This window comes from Trifolium pratense, linkage group LG5 (genome assembly GCF_020283565.1).
Source record: "Trifolium pratense cultivar HEN17-A07 linkage group LG5, ARS_RC_1.1, whole genome shotgun sequence".
Classification (NCBI taxonomy): Eukaryota; Viridiplantae; Streptophyta; class Magnoliopsida; order Fabales; family Fabaceae; genus Trifolium; species Trifolium pratense.
This window is the reverse complement of record NC_060063.1, coordinates 25719911-25740589: the sequence shown is the minus strand read 5'-3', so window position 1 is coordinate 25740589 and position 20679 is coordinate 25719911. Positions and strand designations below refer to the sequence as shown.

General features: G+C 33.0%; 4 protein-coding genes and 1 long non-coding RNA gene across 5 annotated transcripts; all 5 read left to right on the top strand.

Annotated features, from left to right (window-relative positions):
* Positions 1-1266: 1266 nt before the first annotated feature.
* LOC123886332 (DNA repair protein RAD5-like) lies at positions 1267-1926 on the top strand. The gene has a single exon (XM_045935659.1). It carries the CDS (start codon positions 1267-1269, stop codon positions 1924-1926), a length of 660 nt encoding a protein of 219 aa, XP_045791615.1.
* A 6285-nt stretch (positions 1927-8211) lies between these two features.
* On the top strand, positions 8212-8808 carry LOC123886331. The gene has a single exon (XM_045935658.1). The coding sequence runs from the start codon at positions 8212-8214 to the stop codon at positions 8806-8808; it is 597 nt and encodes a 198-aa protein (XP_045791614.1).
* A 221-nt stretch (positions 8809-9029) lies between these two features.
* On the top strand, positions 9030-10633 carry LOC123886461. The gene is made up of 3 exons (XR_006801297.1): positions 9030-9415; positions 10118-10257; positions 10452-10633. It is a non-coding gene; the product is annotated as an uncharacterized LOC123886461 (long non-coding RNA).
* Positions 10634-10639: 6 nt separating this feature from the next.
* LOC123886329 lies at positions 10640-13708 on the top strand. The gene has a single exon (XM_045935657.1). The coding sequence runs from the start codon at positions 10640-10642 to the stop codon at positions 13706-13708; it is 3069 nt and encodes a 1022-aa protein (XP_045791613.1).
* Positions 13709-14052: 344 nt separating this feature from the next.
* LOC123886328 lies at positions 14053-17621 on the top strand. Its single transcript, XM_045935656.1, has 10 exons — positions 14053-14328; positions 14418-14645; positions 15114-15368; positions 15450-16120; positions 16203-16397; positions 16498-16602; positions 16704-16770; positions 16863-16958; positions 17042-17144; positions 17289-17621. Exons 1-9 carry the CDS (start codon positions 14053-14055, stop codon positions 17132-17134), a joined length of 1986 nt encoding a protein of 661 aa, XP_045791612.1. The 3' UTR covers positions 17135-17144; positions 17289-17621.
* The last annotated feature ends 3058 nt before the right edge of the window (positions 17622-20679 follow it).

The following is a 20679-nucleotide window of genomic DNA, read 5'->3' as shown; positions in this document are numbered from 1 at the left end:
AACGGTTCGTTGTGGTGGAGGGAGATTTTGCGATTACGGGATGGTGTGGGTGATGAGGGTGAGATGGGGTGGTTTGCGGAGAGCATTGAGCGGCGAGTTGGTAATGGAGAGGACACCTTTTTCTGGAGAGATCCGTGGTTGGGTGGTGTTCCCTCGAGCGTGCGGTATCAAAGTCTGTTTGACTTGTCTCTGAATAAGACGAGTACAATGGCAGTGATGCGAGGTTTAGGTTGGGATGAGGGAGGGGGCGGCGAGGATGTGGCGCTGTTATTTGTGGCGCCGTTAGTTTCACTTATATAAGCTAGTTCAATCGCTAATTTTCCAAATACTACAAATTCAATCAGCTAGTTTATTCGTAAAAAGTTAAAAACTAACTTGTAAGCTCTCTGTTATAAGCTAGTTTATTCGCTATCCGCTATTTTATACTAAACAGATCCATACTCACTTACATTTAGTACAAATGTGCTAGAAGAGATAATGAAAAGAAATAATATTGTAGGTGGTAATGACAAAATTTACCTAAAAAATAAACTAGAAAAGTAGATATAGATAAATGTACGATTTTTGAATTAGGAGAATCCAAATTCATCCATATCCACCTAATATATTTACATCATTCATTACTTTATTATTTAGAAAAATTATATTATTTATCATGCCTTTGATTCTCCAAAAACCCTAATCTAGTTTAGAGAATAATTTACAAATTTAAAATTAGTTATATATATTAGTTAATTATACGACCTGATTAAGATTTTTTTTTCAGTTTAAGGGTTATTTAATAATTTTCAAATAATTTAGGGACTTATACATTAATTAAAGCTATAAAAAAAATTAACCTTTAAAAAAAACCTAGAAAATAGTAATTAGGACTATATTTTCAAAAAATAGGGAACATATTTCGGAATTTGTTGTTAATTGTAACGAAGCTCGTTCAATTTAAATAAAAGATAGAATTGTTGTTTGGATATTATTGTTGGTTTTCTTAGTTATCTAATTTCTTTACGTGTATGTACTACTATATATATTTAATAATTTAATGCCTATCTAAATCAAAACAAGATTTATAATTTGACCAAATTAATCCAAACAAGATAAGAATTTCAATGATCCGATAAAATATTTTTTTTTATCTAAACTTTAGCCTATATATAGAATGTATGACAAAAATTGTATTTCATAACTCGCAAACCCTAATATTCAGTTTAGTTTGTTCTTACTATTTAGCCACAAGAAATAAACACTTGATTTCTAGCTACCTCATCCATGGATCATCAGTCCCTCCTCAGATTTGATGTGAGTCCTAGCCGTGAACCAATCCTACAACAACAGTTACAACAAGACATTGACATGCCTTCTTTGTTCGTTGTTGATTTTGAATTCATCAACACAATTTTACCATGGGATTCTTTTCGTAATAACAATGAGTACGATGAAACAGACAATGTAACTCTTACGATTCCTACTGAAATCTTATGTAATTGTACGGATGACGATCATAAAAGTGTTATGTATGACATATTTTCCTTCGTGTCTACCAACATATTAGACACGATTTTACCGGAATTGGAAGAATGTGCTAAACAAATGGTTGCAGAGAATCACGAAGAACGTGAATTTTTGGAGATGGATTTGTTGATTCATATTAGTACAATAGACATGGTAGGTGAAGAAAATCAGAATGATAATGGTCAAGCTCAACAAATTGTGGATTTGTTGGAGAAATATTCAATTGATTATCTTTCTTCCGACTCGACTACAGAACAATGTTCAATTTGTTTGGAGGAGTTTGACACCAGCTCAGAACCTGTTTCTACCAAATGCTCGCATGTTTTTCATAAAGAGTGCATGGTTCCTTGGATCCAAAGATGCATCGACCGTTCATCTCTTTATTCTTGTCCATTATGTCGAGGTCAAATAATATGACCATATGAGAAAATACTTGTTGATTATCTTTGTACTCTTGCTCCTTCTGGCATATTAGTTTTTATTTGTATTCGTTTTACTTGTTGATTATTTGTATTCGAAGCTGGTCTGATCCATGGAGAAGTATTTATATTGGTTTTGAGTTTTTAAAGGTTACAAAGTCTAGACAAAGCCTTTTTTATAACTTTTATTCTTTCATTATGCCATGTTTCTTATTGTCGGATGGTTGTGTGTTGATATCGTAGAAGTTTAACATTTTTTGTGGTATTTTTTTTGCAAAAATTTAAATAGTGACCCTCTTATTAATTTGCTGTGAATTAGAGATAGTATTTTTTATCACAAAAAGTGAATGTTTTTGATTATGGTTTACGCACAAAATTGATATATTTTCATAGTTTATGGACTATTAATGGTTAACTTAACACGAGTACGTGTTAATGGAATATGACTAAATAGTTTGATAGGTGTGAATAATCTAGGAATATTTTAGTTGATTTCAATTGTTTATAGAGTTTAAGATTTGTTCACGTGAGTTTAACTCATTTGATAGAAACATCATATATATTATGTAGGCAGGCCCGGTTTTGGGCCAGGGCAACCAGGCCCCCAGCCCAGGGCCACCAAAAAAATGGGGCCTCTTTTTTTTTTTTGAAGCCCAATATTTAAACTATTGGTTAAGTAATTTTTATGACAGTAAAAATCACAAGATGGTGATTGGTCTATTGGTTCGAAAATGTGTTCTAAGGTTCCAATATTGTCGGGTGGTGAGTTCAAGTCTCACCTGAGGCATGTTTTTCATTTTATTTATTCTATTTTTTGTTTCTTTTACTTGGTAAGGATTTGTTTAGTTTTTTTTAAGAGTCTCTTTATTAAAAAAATTAAGGAATTAAAGAAAAGTGGTTGGGAATTGAATCAATTGAACATTTAGGTATTTTATTATTTATTTGATTTGTTGTGTAAATGTTAATTTTATTTATTAATTATCTTTTCATTTTTTTATTTATCGGTTCAATTTCAACGATGCAGAATATGAGTTTTTTATGTTAGTTACACGGATAAATTTTTTGATGTTTTTAATACAATTTAAATAAATGATGTTCTTTTTTAAAAAAATTATATTTTGCATAAAAAAAATTATATTTTTTATTAGCGATTCATTTTTATTATTTGTCTCGGGCCTCCAAAATCTCGGAACCGGCCCTGTATGTAGGAGTCGGGGTTCGAACCCGGTCACTCCACTTATTCACTTTTAAGATAGAATTTCTATCCATTAGGCTACTAGACACTTTTTCTTTTTAATAATTTTAAGATGTACTGTACCAAGAACAACAAATTAAACTTTAGTTTTCCAAATATATAGCATTAATTAGTTTTATTTTTATTGAAAAAGATAGTAATTGACAAATCGTACCATTAAAATAGAAAAACGACAATTAAATAGATACGCTAAATCCGTAGTCAAAGGACACTTAAAAAAGAATGGAAAGAGTATAAGTTTGATTGTATTAATATAGAGGGGATGTGAATGAAATTGAAGCTTATTATTCTCTAATATTTTTTTTAAGAGATAAGAGAAAAAGTGTAAAAAAATAAATAAATAAATAAGAGAAAAGTGTATATTTTAACCTGTAATTAATTACTCTTATTATTATTGCGTGGATAGTTATGAAGATATATCTTATATCTACTTCTAATATAATAAAATTGATTATTACCAAATTTACTAATTTATCCTTATATGTTTTTATAATATTTCAAATTTTATATTATTTATTGTAATTTTACTCTATTAGTAAAATATAGATAAAATAAAAATAGGAATCTATGCATAAAAATAGAAACAAAACAAAATTTTAGGAAGTTAAGTAAAAATAATTATAAAAAATAAAAAAATTACAGTAGAAATTTTAGTGGATGACGGTCGGCTCTGCAAGTGTACAGAATCGCTACCAAGTAATAAAGTGATAAGTTATCGTTCTCCACAGGGATTGTGTCAAGGTTACTAGTTTCGCTTAGGAATGTGATAGTTGCCTTCGCTTTGTGTATTTAAGAAGGTATCTTTGCGGGTACTTTAGTAAATGCGGAAAGTAAAGGGTAAATAGTGTTATACCCCCCTGCAAAATAGGCGAGTTTTGCGTTACCCCCCTGCAAAATTTTTTTTTGAGATTACCCCCCTGCAATGTCAAGATTCTTTGCGTTACCCCCCTGGCTTAACAAGTGGGCATATGACATGGAAGAATCTTGACGTGGCATGACACGTGGAAATTAATTAATTTATTTATTTTTAATTGCCAACTCATTAATTAATGTGAGTTTTTAATTAAAAAAATGAAAAAAAAACTTAAAAGTTGTTATATTTTTATGAACTTACTTAAAAGAAAGTTTTGTTTTTTTTTTTTTGACTAAAAGTTGTTATTATATATATAAAAAAAAATTCTTATATATATATATATATAATAACTAATAATAGAGTAACAAAAAAAAAACGAAGATGAAAAAAAACTAATAATAATAATAGTAACCAAAAAACTAATAATAATAATAGTAACCAAAAAACTAATAATAATAATAATAACTAATATTAGTATTAGTTAAAATATGTGATTGCAGTTTTTTTTTTGGTTACTCTATTATTATTAGTTATTATTATTATTAGTTTTTTTGTTACTATTATTATTATTAGTTTTTTTTCATCTTCGTTTTTTTTTGTTACTCTATTATTAGTTATTATATATAAGATTTTTTTTATATATAATAACAACTTTTAGTCAAAAAAAAAAAAAACAAAACTTTCTTTTAAGTAAATTCATAAAAATATAACAACTTTTAAGGTTTTTTTTTCTTCATTTTTTTAATTAAAAACCCACATTAATTAATGAGTTTGCAATTAAAAATAAATAAAAAATAAATTAATTTCCACGTGTCATGCCACGTCAAGATTCTTCCATGTCATATGCTCACTTGTTAAGCCAGGGGGTAATGCAAAGAATCTTGACATTGCAGGGGGTAATCTCAAAAAAATATTTTGCAGGGGGTAACGCAAAACTCGTCTATTTTGCAGGGGGGTATAACACTATTTACCCGAAAGTAAATGACAAAAAAGTAAATTGCGGAAAAGTAAATTGTATGTGTGTGACCACACGAGGTGGTTAAGTGTGGTCGGATCTCTCCCTTACTCCTGCTTGGTGGCTTAATTATTTCTCTCTTTAAGGATTTAGAATCTTGAAAATAGGTTTGAAACAATATCTGTTTCTATTTCTATTACAAGCTTTTACAGAGCCTAGTTAAAAGTTACCTTATCTTTATTTCTATTTCTCGTTTAAACTTTGGTCTCATCGTCCTGGGGACCCTTAAATTATAAGCTGTCACGTGTGCCTAAAACTAATTACCTACCCACAGGCATACTCCGCAAGGTAGAAATTAACGTTTTTTCCAATCTTATACTAAGACGGCAGATACTGAATTTAATGGTCTCCTATATGGTTTACTATAGGCCTTAATATGTCATCCTTTGGTCGGGATTACTAGCTTCGTTTCCAATGTGATATCCACTAGGTCCTTAAATTTTATTCTAATGTGATCAATATTAAAATAACTAAAATTAGACAACAAAAGAGTTTGAATAGAAATAACTAAAATTCATAAATATTATAAATATTAAAACCAAACATTCGTAAGGGAGTTTCTCGACTCAACCTAACCTAGGAAAAATAAATTACAAAGACAGAAAGAAAATGAACCTTATTGCCCTTGGAGTTCCTTGGCCTCCTTGCCTCCTTCTTAGAGTTCTCCTAACTCTCTTGTGAATATTCAATGCTCTAAATATTGTGGGATGAATAATTGTGAAGGAAGAATGCTCTATTTATAGTTTTACAGCAGCGTTTGAGCTTTTTCCGCGCCTCCATCGCACCCATCGTGGCCACGATGGTGTGTAATTTTACCTCATCGTGGCCACGATGGAAGATTTACTCGGGATTTTCTACTTATTTTTCAAGTCATCATCGTGCCACGATGACAAGCCATCGTGCCACGATGGTAAAGATTTTCAACAGATTTTCTTCAATTTTATCATTCTTCTCATCGCGCACGCCCAGACTTATCGTGGGTACGATGATGCGCTTCTTTATTTCATTTTTGCTTTTTTTGCTGCTTTTTCCATTTTTCTTGCTTCTGGTCCTTGTGTCTTCACTTTTCCTGATATTTCCTTGTTTTTGGTCTTTATTTATTATAAAAACTATACTAATCTACTACTAAAAACATCATATAGTTGTCTGTTAGTGGATAAAAAAAAATTATACAAAGAATAATATCAATAAACATAAAAATAGGAAAATAAAAACATAAATAAGTTTACTACAAAGTTTACTAATTTGTCAATCTCATTTTTAATAATATTCCAAAATTTCTACCTTTTATATAATTTTACTTTATTAATTTTTTTATATAATTTACTTTATTTATTTGCATAATATAAGCTAAAAAATAAGTCAATCTAACTGGGATAAGTTTTACAAGAAATAGCAGAACAATTTCACTTATATTTTAACATTATTTTATAACAAGTTTTTAAATATTTTGGTGGCTCAGTACGGTAAGGAGGCAGGGATGCTGAGGGAAGGGGGTTGGAACGGTTCGTTGAGGTGGAGTGAGATTTTGCGATTACGGGATGGTGTGGGTGATGAGGGTGAGATGGGGTGGTTTGCGGAGAGCATTGAGTGGTGAGTTGGTAATGGAGAGGACACATTTTTCTGGACACATCCGTGGTTGGGTGGTGTTCCCTTAAGCGTGCGGTATCATAGTTTGTTTGACTTGTCTCTGAATAAGACGAGTACAATGGCAGTGATGCGAGGTTTAGGTTAGGATGAGGGAGGGGGCGGCGTGGATGTGGCGCTGTCATTTGTGGCGCCGTTAGTTTCACTTATATAAGCTAGTTCAATCGCTAATTTTCGAAACACTACAAATTCAATCAGCTAGCTTATTCGCAAAAAGTTAAAAACTAACTTAAAAGCTATCTGTTATAAGCTAGTTTATTCGCTATCCGCTATTTTATACTAAACAGATCCATACTCACTTACATTTAGTACAAATGTGCTAGAAGAGATAATGGAAAAAAATAATATTGCATGTGGAAATGACAAAATTTACCTAAAAAAATAAACTAGAAAAGTAAATATAGATAAATGTACGATTTTTGAATTAGGAGAATCCAAATTCATCCATATCCACCTAATATATTTACATCATTCATTACTTTATCTATACATCTATCTATACATATAATAAAGAGGATACTTCTTTTTGGTGGGATTTTTTTATATTTCCAATTTTGACCTCTCATACATGGGTGGTTGATTCAAGGAATTGGTAAAGAGGATACAAATATTTTCTGTGTGAACTTTTCATAATACTAACAATATCCTTTTTTTTAGCAATAAAAATCTTTTATTAACAAATTCACCATAACATAAATCACAAATTTTATTTATTTATTTATTTATTTTCCTTATGTATTGAACATTTATTAGTTAATGATATGAATTAAGTTTATTTGGTTCCAAAAAAAAGTCACAAATTTTTTTTAGTAGCAAAAATCTTTTATTAACAAATTCACCATAACATAATGCATGTCTTTTTTTGACATAAGTTAAACACAGGCAGGCGCGGAACGCGCCTGTCTGGCCCGCTAGTTATTTAGAAAAATTATATTATTTATCATGTCTTTGATTCTCCAAAAACCCTAATTTACGAAGTTAAAATTATTTATATTAGTTAATTATACGACCTGATTACAATTTTGTTTTTTAGTTTAAGGTTTATTTAATAATTTTCAAATAATTTAGGGACCTATATATTAATTAAAGCTATAAAAAAAAAATTAACCTTTAAAAAAAAAACCTAGAAAATAGAAATTAGGACTATATTTTCAAAAAATAGGGAACATACTTCGGAAATTGTTGTTAATTGTAAAAGATAGAATTGTTGTTTGGATATTATTGTTCGTTTTCTTAGTTATCTAATTTCTTTACGTGTATATATATTTAATAATTTAATGCTTATCTATATCAAAACAAGATTTATAATTTGACCAAATTAATCCAAACATGATAAGAATTTCAATGATCCGATAAATTTTTTTATTTTTTATTTTTTATCTAAACTTTAGCCTATATATAGAATGTATGACAAAAATTGTATTTCATAACTCGCAAACCCTAATATTCAGTTTAGTTTGTTCTTACTATTTAGCCACAAGAAATAAACACTTGATTGCTAGCTACCTCATCCATGGATCATCAGTCCCTCCTCAGATTTGATGTGAGTCCTAGCCGTGAACCAATCCTACAACAACAGTTACAACAAGACATTGACATGCCTTCTTGGTTCTTCATTGATTTTGAATTCATCAACACAATTTTTCCATGGGATTCTTTTCGTAATACCAATGTGTACGATGAAACAGACAATGTAAATCTTACGATTCCTACTGAAATCTTATGTAATTGTACGGATAACGATCATAAAAGTGTTATGTATGACATATTTTCCTTCGTGTCTACCAACATATTAGACACGATTTTACCGGAATTGGAAGAATGTGCTAAACAAATGGTTGCAGAGAATCATGAAGAACTTGAATTTTTGGAGATGGATTTGTTGATTCATATTAGCACAATAGACATGGTAGGTGAAGAAAATCAGAATGATAATGGTCAAGCTCAACAAATTGTGGATTTGTTGGAGAAATATTCAATTGATTATCTTTCTTCCGACTCGACTACAGAACAATGTTCAATTTGTTTGGAGGAGTTTGACACCAGCTCAGAACCCGTTTCTACAAAATGCTCGCATGTTTTTCATAAAGAGTCACTAGTAGAAAAATGACTTTTGGTTTGGAGATACCACTACCGGTATGTGAATACCAGTAGTGAAATACATTTGACCAAAGGATTCCACTACTGATATTTTGAAAACGGTAGTGGAAAGTTCAGAGACAAGGGATTTCACTACCGGCTTTGCTAAATCCGTAGTGGAAAGTAGACACGGTGGCAATGTCGTAATTACGTGCAAAATTGTTTTAATTATCTTCCACTACCGATCTAGGATTCACCGGTAGTGGAATCCTAATAGTGTTATTAGTTTTTTCATATTCCCACTTTCCACTACCGATCTAGCTTATCACCGGTAGTGGAATCCTAATAGTGTTAATTATATTTTTCATTCTTCCCAATTTCCCTCATTCTGCAAACGCGAAGAAGAACACACTCTCCAATCCAATCGTCCCAATTCTAGTTCTCCCTAATTTGTTCCTCAAATCGTCCCAATTTCTTCAAATCAAACACTCTCCAATCGTTCTCCAATCATTCTCCAATCTCTCCAATCTCCAATCGTCCCAATTTCATTCGCGGTTTCATTCTCCAAACCCTAGACGGAACGACGAACCTGCAAACGCTTAATCGCCTCCAAATCTCTTCGTTTTCATTCGGTAAAGGTATGAATAAATCAAACTTCCCCCAAATTTCATTCGTTTTCGTTTTCATTCGTTTTCTGTTTATGGTTGATCTTGTTTTCATTCGTATTCGTTTTCATTCGTATTCGTTTTCATTCTTTTTCTGTTTATGGTTATTTGCTGGTAAGAAAAACACGCATTTTTCTCATTCAGTACATTTTGGTAGCATTGAATGAAGATTGGATATTCTAAGTTCACGTTTTAAATTGTGAAGGTTTTAAATTGGATATTCGTTTTCATGTGTTTTGGGTTCCTGTTCTTCATCTCTTAGTAAGTTGTTTATGGTTATGGTATCTCTAGCTAAACAATGGTTAAAAGAAGTGAAAAGTATTAAGCAGAAACAGAAAATAGACAACATGTGATTAGAAGAAAGTTAAGGATAATTTTCCTTCTGGTCTTTCTATGTTAATGTTTGTTATGTGACAAAGAAAATGGTTAGTGTTTTTTTTTCCTGATGCTATGTGTTACTGATAGTGACCCAATTTTGGGAGGGTTTTGTGTTTTTTTCTTCCACTAGTTGAATTCAAAGGTGATCTTAAGTAAAGTTACTTTTCACTTTAACACATAATAGTCTGCTTTTGGTATTTATTGGTTGAATAATTGACTTATATTTAGGTAGAATTAATACATAATTGATTCTTAGATCATGTATGAATTGAGGGTTTCAATGCTTGTGCTTTGCAGGGGTGGAGCTGTTTTCTGTGTTAGGCGGTGGTTGCTGCTCCTACGTGTTGACTGCTGCTGTTTAGGGGCTGGTGTTGCTGTTTTTTGGTGTTGTCCTCTTTGTTTGAAGTTAGAAGGTTCAATCACGGTCTCATCTACAGGTACCGATTCTATTTCAAAACATATATAGAAGCTATAAACTTAGATGCAATTCAAATTACTATGTAAAAATTCTGCTATATGCAAATTCTGTTATAGGCTATGAATTTTTATTAAAATAGGGCGAGAGAATGTTTCGCAATAGTAACAACCTAGTCATTCCTTTAACTTAGAATGCATAAATTTCGAAACGTAGGTATGGACCGTAGTTGGATGAGAGCTAATCGATTAAGTACTGAGTACAGACATGGAGTGATGGAATTTCTACAGTTTGCGGAAAGTAATGCTGAACTAGAACGTCCTCCTCCTGAATTTCCTCCACTTTTTCTATGTCCGTGTATAAATTGTGCAAATAAAGAACCAAAACGTACTGAGAAAGAAATCATGAATCATCTAATTTGTGACGGGATTTGTCAAAATTATACACAATGGATATGGCACGGTGAAGTAGTAGCAACGCCAAGTGTGTCCCATAGAGAAAGTGGTAGTGTGGATATCGATGATCGACTAGAAGACATGATGCGTGATATTGGAGAAGATTCGTTTAAGAGGGCGCATGTGTATGAAACTTTATGCAGTGACAAGGATGAACCATTGTATCCGGGATGCACAAATTTTACCCGTTTGTCTGCGGTGTTAAAATTGTTTAATTTGAAAGCAAAAAATGGGTGGACCGACAAAAGTTTCACTGAATTGCTTGAATTGTTGATACAAATGCTTCCAGAAGGTAATGTAATGCCAAATCGTTATTACGAGGCGAAAAAAGTATTGTGTCCAATGGGTTTGGAGTATGAAAAGATACATGCATGCCCTAATGATTGTATATTATACCGAAAAGAGTTTGTAAACTATAATCATTGTCCGACATGTAAGGCGTCTCGCTACAAAAAGAAAGATGGTGATTCTAGTGATGATGAGGTGACCAAAACGGGTCCTCCCGCGAAAGTCGTATGGTACCTACCAATAATTTCAAGGTTCAAGAGATTGTTTGCTAATGCAAATGACGCAAAGAATCTTAGATGGCATGCAGAAGAGAGAAAATGTGATGGCCAAATTCGCCATGTAGCTGATTCTTTGCAATGGAAGAAAATTGACTCTTTGTTTCCAAATTTTGGCAAAGAGTCGAGAAACCTTAGACTTGGACTTGCTACTGATGGAATGAATCCGTTTGGTAATCAAAGTACTAACCATAGTTCATGGCCTGTTCTCCTGATGATTTACAACCTATCTCCTTGGTTGTGCATGAAGCGTAAATATATTATGTTATCGATGATGATTTCAGGCCCAAGACAACCAGGAAATGACATAGATGTTTATCTAAGTCCACTAATTGATGATTTGAAAGTGTTGTGGGAGGAAGGAGTGGATGTTTTTGATTCGTATTCTGGTGAACAGTTCAACATGCGTGCCATGTTGTTTTGCACCATCAACGACTTTCCGGCATACGGCAATTTGTCTGGGTATTCCGTTAAAGGGCATAATGCGTGTCCCATATGTGAAAAAAAAACATGTTATAAGCAACTGAAAAATGGAAAGAAGACTGTTTATCTTGGCCACCGAAAATTTCTAAATCGTTATCATCCATATCGTAGATTGCGAAAAGCTTTTGACGGAGACCAAGAGAATGGTGTTGCTCCAACGCCCTTAACTGGAGAGGAAGTTTATGAACGACAACGAGACATTAATGTTGTCTTCGGAAAGTGCCAAAAGCCAAAAGGGAGAGTGCCAAAAGCGAAAGTGCCAAAAGCCGAAAGTGAAAGTGTCAAAAGGAAAAAGCAGCCTGTTGTGAAAAGTATATGGAAAAAGAGGTCAGTGTTCTTTGATCTTCCATATTGGTCTAGTCTTGATGTAAGACATTGTATTGATGTGATGCACGTGGAGAAAAATGTATGTGATAGTGTAATTGGAACACTTCTCGACATTAAAGGCAAGACAAAAGATGGTGCACATGCTCGTCTTGATATGGATTTGATGGGTATACGACAAGAGTTAATACCACAAAAAATCAATGACAAGACATATTTGCCTCCCGCGTGTCACACTTTGTCTAAAGACGAGAAAACAAGTTTTTGCAAGTGTTTACAAAGTATCAAAGTGCCACATGGTTACTCGTCAAATGTCAAGAGCCTTGTATCAATGAAAGATCTCAAATTAATCGGCTTAAAATCTCATGATTGTCATGTCTTGATGCAACAACTACTACCTGTGGCTATTCGTGGGATATTGCCCGATAATGTTAGGAAAGCTATATGCAGGTTGTGCTTATTCTTCAATGCAATATGTTGTAAAGCAATTGATCCATTGAAGTTAGACGAGTTGGAAAACGAAGCTGCAGTTATCTTGTGTCAATTGGAGATGTATTTTCCTCCTTCATTTTTTGACATTATGGTTCATTTGATTGTTCATCTAGTAAGGGAGATTAGATTGTGTGGCCCAATTTATTTACGGTGGATGTATCCAATAGAGCGATACATGAAGATCCTAAAAGGGTATACAAAAAACCCACACCGTCCGGAAGCTTCGATTGTTGAGAGGTACATTGCAGAAGAAGCTATTGAGTTTTGTTCAAACTATTTGTCAGAAGTGGATGCTATAGGGGTTCCCAAGTCTCGTCATGATGGAAGATGTGACGGTGTGGGCACGCAAGGTTTAAATGTCAAGAGCATGCATATTGATATAATTCTTCAAGCGCATTTGTATATATTGAATAACACTGATGAAGTTCAACCTTACTTGTCTGCTCACAAAAGCATCATAAAGAAAATGCACGATAAGATGAATGAAAAATGGGTGTTAAGAGAGCATAATAAGAAATTCTCAGAGTGGTTTAAAGAAAAGGTCTGCCAAGATGATAGTGTTTCCGATACAATAAAGTGGTTGTCCTATGAGCCTAAATGTAACATATTGACTTGGAGTGCATATGATATTAACAAAACTTCCTTTTATACAAAATCAAAGGATGACCGCAGTACCATGCAAAATAGTGGGGTTATGATTGTGGCAGAGTCCATGCACTTCTCTAGTTCCAAAGATAAAAATCCGGTTATGGCATCTACACCCTACTTTGGGGTGATTGAAGAGATCTGGGAGGTTGATTACGTTGTGTTTAAAGTGCCTTTATTTAAATGCAAATGGATTGATATCAACAATGGTGTGAGAATTGATGAATTAGGATTTACACTAGTTGATCTTTGCAAGTTAGCTTATAAAGACGAACCTTTCATCATGGCATCCCAAGCAAAACAGGTGTTTTATGTCAAAGATCCTTCTAATGAACGGTGGTCGGTGGTTCTACAAGGAAAAAATGTGCATGGTAGTTATGAAAATCAAGAGCTTGATATTTCCGAAATTCCTCCTTTCTCAACAGATGTGCCTACCTTCATTGAAGAAAACGAAGAGGATGATGTGCATGCAGCTATTCGTTTAGATCATGACGAAGGAATATGGGATTAGACATTACTTTCACTATTTGCATTTTTTTACCACTTGTTTTGTAACACATAGTAATAAAACACCATTTGTTTTGATTGTTATTGAATTTTTTGTGCTGCGACATTTATGCTTAATTCAGTTTTATGCAAGTGTTTTATGCTTAATTCAGTTTTTTGTGTTTTGTGCTGCGACATTTATATTGCAAGTGTCTTATGCTTAATTCAGTTTTTTTTTTTTTTGTTTTGTGCCGAGACATTTTAATTTGCGACATTTATTTTTTGGTTGTTATTGCTATTAACCAACAACTCAGTTTTTGTGTCTTATGCTTAATTCATTTTTTTGTGTTTTGTGTAAACAGATACGATATGGCTGATTCAACCGACAACTCTGCTGAAACTAGTCAAAGTAATAAAAAAAGTGTTAGAGGTCCCACTATGTTGAAAGCAATTGAAAACGTTCGTAAAACGGGTATAAAGATCCCTCTCCAGTTTGATCTAGAAACTGGAGAGTGTTATGGTAACAATGCCTCCCATTTTAAGAGTTACGTAGCACTTCTTACTCGAGAAAGATGCAGTATTGCGAAAGCGTTGTGGAAACATATACCTGAAGGAGTAAAGAATGCTATGTGGACAGATATTAAGGTATTTGAAATTCAACATTTTGTTATATTTTATTATCATATCAAATACATCTTATGCTAACACCAAATTTTTTAATGTAAATATTATAGGCTATTTTTGTTATACCTGAGTTTGATGATGCAAAAAAGAGTGATCATTTTAAGAAAATATGGTTTCACTATGCGGGGGAGCGATGGAAAGATTTTAAATCACGGTTGACTAGAACTTATATCACAGACCCCAAACCAGATGACGTTCCTCCATACGTCAAGTATCCTTACATCAAAAAAGATATATGGGAAGAGTTTGTGAAGTATCGACAGACCTCTGATTTTAAGGTTAGTGTAATTTCAAAATCATTAAACTGTGTTGACTGCTGCTTCTGCTGCTACTGTGTTAAATATTGTGTTTTGTGATTTGTGATTTTGTGATTTTTATGTCTTGACTGCTGCTACTGCGCTAAAACCGCGCTAAAACCGCGCTAAAACTGCGCTAAAACCGCGCTAAAACTGCTGATTCTGTCTTGACTGCTGAAACTGTGATTTTGTGATTTTGTTTGCCTAAACTGCTGAAACTGTGATTTTGCTGATTCTGTCTTGACTGCTGAAACTGTGATTTTGACTGCTGAAACTGCAGATTTTTATTGCCTAAACTGCTGAAACTGTGAAACTGTCTTGACTGCTGAAACTGTGATTTTGTGATTTTGTGATTGTGATTCTGAAACTATCTTGCAAAGAATAGGAAAAAAGTCTGTTGAAACTGCTGAATGTGATTTTTACATTACTAATTATTTGAGTTTATAATAGGAAAAAAGTCAAAAGGGTAGGGAGAATCATGCAAAGAATGTTTACCCACATGTATTATCCCGTGGCGGGTATAAGAGGCTCGAGGAGCAGATGATCAATGAAAAGAGACAATCCTTATCGAAAGATAGTTCTGGCTTAACTGATGATGATCGTCATCCATCTCCACCGGAACGCTATGAGACATGGACGAGAGCACGACAAAAGAAAGGGGGAGAATTCACATCTGAGCCTGTAAAAAAAGTTGCTGAGAAAATTGTAAGTAACATTATAATCATGCTTTTGCTTCAAGTAACACAATTATTTACTATATTGTGACTTTGTTTGTGCATGTTGTAGGAGAAAATTGTTGAAGACTCAAAAAAGGGTGACTTTGTTCCAACGGGACGTCACGATGTCCTAACAGAAGCCATTGGAACACCTGAGCATGGTGGTAGTGTTCGTGGTGTTGGAAAAAAACATAACATTACCACTTACTGGGGAAGATCAAAGGTTTCACGTCAAAGACAAGGTATAGATGTCAAAGAGCAACTAGCAGCATTTAAAGCAGATTTGGAAGCTAAGTTTGAGGAAAAGTTGGCGCAAGAGCGTAAGATGATGCAAGATTCTCTTATGGAGACACTAAAGTCCATGGGTTTATCCCAAACCTCTGATACAAATAATAGAGTCATGGTACCTGAAGCTTGTGCTGAACAAGTTGTTGTCACCGGAAGCGCAAAAGGGAGTTGTTCTCCTGCACCGGTCAAGATGCAAAATGAACTCAAGGAGGTTGTTGTCACTGAAAGCGCAAAAGGAAGTCGTTCTCCTGCACCGGTAGCAGAGGCTGAAGATAACATGGACGATGTTCAGAAATTGTTAATCATGGTTCTGAAAAAGGGTGATGATCATTTGGATGTACAATTAACTCATTGTTCAATGTGTACTAATTTTCTCATGTCTTGCAAGTGTATAAGAGAGTTGTTGGTGGGTTTTATTTGGCTCGACATGAGTACTCTAAGTGTTTGGTGCTCGTAAGTGTACTTTCTTATTTACTACTATCTCAATATCTGTTAATATGTTATATATCTCTCCTAACTTTAAAATTATATTCAGGTACATTCATCGTTTATGCATTGAAAACAACACCACAAATGTATATGGAATTTTGGAACCAAGTTTTCTGAACATTGTTGGTGATGCTGGGAAAAAAAGTGATCAGAGAATATCTCAAAGTAAATGCAAGAAATACATCCAGCATAAGTTAGAAAATGAAAAGAAAGAGTGTCAATTATTACCATTTAACCATGGGTAAGTTTGTATGAATTTGTGTATTTTTTTAATACTTATTTATTTTTTATAACTCATAGTTATTAACAATATAATACTGTTCTTCCACGCACGCGTACAGAGGACATTGGCAGTTGATAATACTTTGTCCAAAGATAAATACCGTGGTTGTTATTTGTTCACTACATTGGAAACTTAATCCAATAATGGAGAAAATTGTTTCAAGGTAATTAAGTTTATACTTTAGGGGTTTTGGTTATATACTATAAACATAAATTATTACAAATTTTATATGATTTTATGCGGCTTTTTTTTCTTATGAATTAGTGTTTTTACGGTTGATCAAATGGCGAATGGCAATAGAAAGAACAATACCGTATGGCTTTATCCACAAGTAAGTGTGGTATTCTAACTTTATATATATTTACTTTTTTGATAAGTAAGTGTGGTATTTTTTGATCAAATGTTACTATATATAATTTGTAGGCGAGGAAACAATATAATTCAAATGACTGTGGATACTATGTAATGAAAAATATGTTGGACATTGTCACTGCTAAGATAACTGATTCTTGGATGGAGGTAATAATTTTTATTTTTTATACATCAATAATTTTTTATAACCGAGTCAAGAATAGTTTTATATTATTATTTACTTATTGTAGGTATTTAATGACCCAAAAGAGTTAACAGCTGAGGAGATGTATGAATTGCGATTACGTTGGTCAACATATTTTTTGTCGTTATTGGAGGGTTAAGATTTATCTGGTGAGTTATAGAATAGTTCATTATTTGAATTGGTAATTTGAGTTGCTGTTTTGGAATTGGATAGAGCTAGTTTTGATTTTTGTGTATATTAGGGGGCTGTTTTGGACTTGCTGTTTAACCAATTCCTCATCACCAATTCTGCAGGGTGATGAGGAATTTGAGGAATTTGCTGTTTTGGACTTGCTGTTATTAACCAATTCTGCAGGGTGATGAGGAATTTGAGATCCCACTGTTTTGGACTTGCTGTTTTGGACTGTCATGGAATTGGTAGTTTGAGTTGCTGTTTTGGAATTGGATAGAGCTAGTTTTGATTTTTGTGTATATTAGGGGGCTGTATGCTTGGAATTAGAATAGATATAATTAGTGATAATGTTAAGTTTTGTGATTTTAATGTATTGAATGTGTAACTTGTTAGGAATTGACAATGAATTGTGGAAAATAATATTCGAAATTATGACAATTTTCTTTTGCGTTATTACCTACTAAAAGAACGTATAATTTATGCGCCGGAAGGGCGCCATATATTAATATGCAGGCACAGGAATTAAAAAAAACGAAAAAAAACAAAAAAACAAAAAAAAAAACTAACATACCACTACTGATATTTATAACAATCAGTAGTGAAAACCATACATACCACTACGGGTATTTGTAAATACCCGTAGTGGTATCCTCAATTCTAAAAAAAAAAAATTAAAACCACACATACCACTACCGGTATTTACAAATACCGGTAGTGGAATCCCAGACTCTAAAAAAAAAAAAATGAAAACCACACATACCACTACGGGTATTTGTAAATACCCGTAGTGGTATCCCAGATTCTAAAAAAAAAAAACTGGAAACAATACATACCACTACGGGTATTTATTAAATACCCGTAGTGGTATCCCAGATTCTAAAAAAAAAAAACTGGAAACAATACATACCACTACGGGTATTTGTTAAATACCCGTAGTGGTATCCCAGATTCTAAAAAAAAAAAACTGGAAACAATACATACCACTACGGGTATTTGTTAATACCAGTAGTGGAATCCTCAATTCTAAAAAAAAAAAATTAAAACCACACATACCACTACCGGTATTTACAAATACCGGTAGTGGAATCCCAGACTATAAAAAAAAAAATGAAAACTATACATACCACTACGGATATTGAAAATACCCGTAGTGGAATCTCATACATACCACTACGGGTATTTGTAAATACCCGTAGTGGAATCCTCATAAATTTAATTAATAATACAGTAGAAACCTGACATACCACGACGGGTATAAAAAGACCCGTCGTGGAAAGTATTGACTTACAACGACGAGTGTATTTACTACCGGCCGCGGCCAGTAGTGGAATCCCTATTTGGCCGGTAGTGGAATCCCCTTTCTGCACTAGTGAGTGCATGGTTCCTTGGATCTAAAGATGCATCGACCGTTCATCTTTTTATTCTTGTCCATTATGTCGAGGTCAAATAATATGATCATAGAAAGAAATACTTGTTGATTAACGTTGTACTCTTGTTCCTTAGAGCATATTGGTTTTTATATGTATTGGTTTTTTTATAATTGAAATAGTTGTTAATTAATACAATAGACAATAGTTGCTCAATCTTAATTTTAAATATGACTCAATACTTTTTTTCTTTCATTATTCCATGTTTCTTATTGTCGGATGGTTGTGTGTTGATATTGCAGAAGTTTAATATTTGTTATGGTATTTCTTGCACAAATTCAAATAGTGTCCTTCGTTTTAATTTGTTGTGAATTAGAGAATAAGTATTATTATACCACAAAAAGAGAATGTTTAGGGACTAATTGAATGTTTTGCGTTATTTTCTTTCTTTTTAAAATTATTTTTAATTCTATGATTTTAAATTATAAAATTCAATTTAAAATAATTTTAATCGATGATCCTCAATGAATGACTTGCTCGACTATTTTTGAATATGTCCCGTTTTCCGACAGGAAAAATTATGTGTTACCGTCAGTTTTTTAACACTTTCGGTGACAACATTCAAAAGTGAATCAAAAGCGTTTTGCTCCAGTGGATCGTAGTTCAAATTTGTATGGGGAGTGGAGGAAGGTTAGATTAGAGGGAGGGGGACTGCGAACGCCTGTCCCATGAAGCGTCAGGGACCGTGCATTCCTCCCGGGTTGGGCTCAGGGACTGCAATCAGTCAGCCACTTCCCATGTTGTCGTCAGCATGTTCTTGACAGATCCGATCGGGTGTTCATAATCTGGAGTAAAAGGATTCGAACCTTTTTAATAATTTATCCAAAAAGAGTTATTTTATTTGGTATAGCTTCAAAGTATTTTTTTTTTTGGTTTACTGTATATGATATTTTCAAAATTATATGTTATTGTTTGAATAAAAATAATGAAAACATGTTTTATATAATGAAAACATATGTGTTACTCCCTCCGTTCCTTTTTAAGTGTCGTTTTGGAATAGTAACACCAAATTAGCAAAGTGTATTCTCCTACATTTTCTTCCTATTATACTCCATTTGGAATAGTCACTATTAGCCGCCTACATAAAACCCTAATCCCACTTCCTATTATACTCCTTTTTAAGGGTTTGCCCGTATAGCTAGCCAATTTTGGCAGGATGGGTTGACATTTACAATCCTAAAATATAGTAGGTTTCACCTCGCTTAACCCGCAAAAAAGCGGGATGATGATGGGACGGGTTGACCCGTCGGGTCTAACAACCAATTTTTATTTTGAAAAAATGTCTCTTCCCATTATAAACGAGTCTTTTATTTTTGGCACATATTAGAAAATATAAACCCAATTAATATAATCTATAGTTTAGAGTTTGTATTTATATTTTACTTTTCTGGCTCCTTCTCATTCTCAATGTTGTTGACAGCTTCGACTATTTTTCTATATAGTTTCATGCCGCTGTCAAATAATACCGTTGTTAATTTAATTTGGATTGAAGATTAATTATTGTTTATTGCTTACTTTTGTTGGTGTGAATGTAAACATTGAATCCAAGTTTTGTTTGTGTTGCTAGACCAATAGACTTTAGCTTTTTTTTTGGATTTAAATGGAATCCAAGTTATGTTTGTTTTCGATTAAACTCAGTATTTTTTTTTTTAGATTTTATGGTTTCTCTATTATTTTATTTTTTGGTCACCTCGTTGATTTTATATTTTTTCTTTTACAGAAAAAAATTGTTGTTTTTGCAAATTTATCGATATTATTTATTTATTTTTTTAAAAAAAATTGACGGAGCCCTCCTACCAACCTGTAATTCGCCATGAATAGGAGTGGGGGTGAGATTTTAAACCCACCATCGCCAAGTAGTCCATCCCAACCCCTTTTAAGCCAGTTAATGGTGGAGCGGAGATTGGACCGTAGAACTTGATATTGTTACGTAGAACTTGTGTTTTTACAAAGGATTAAAACTAAAACTCGTTCAATTGACATGATGAAAAAAATATAAATAACCTTAAAATTAATACGATACATCTATGTAGTACTTACAAAGGACAAATTATCATTTACATGAGCTAGAGGGTTAATAAAACTG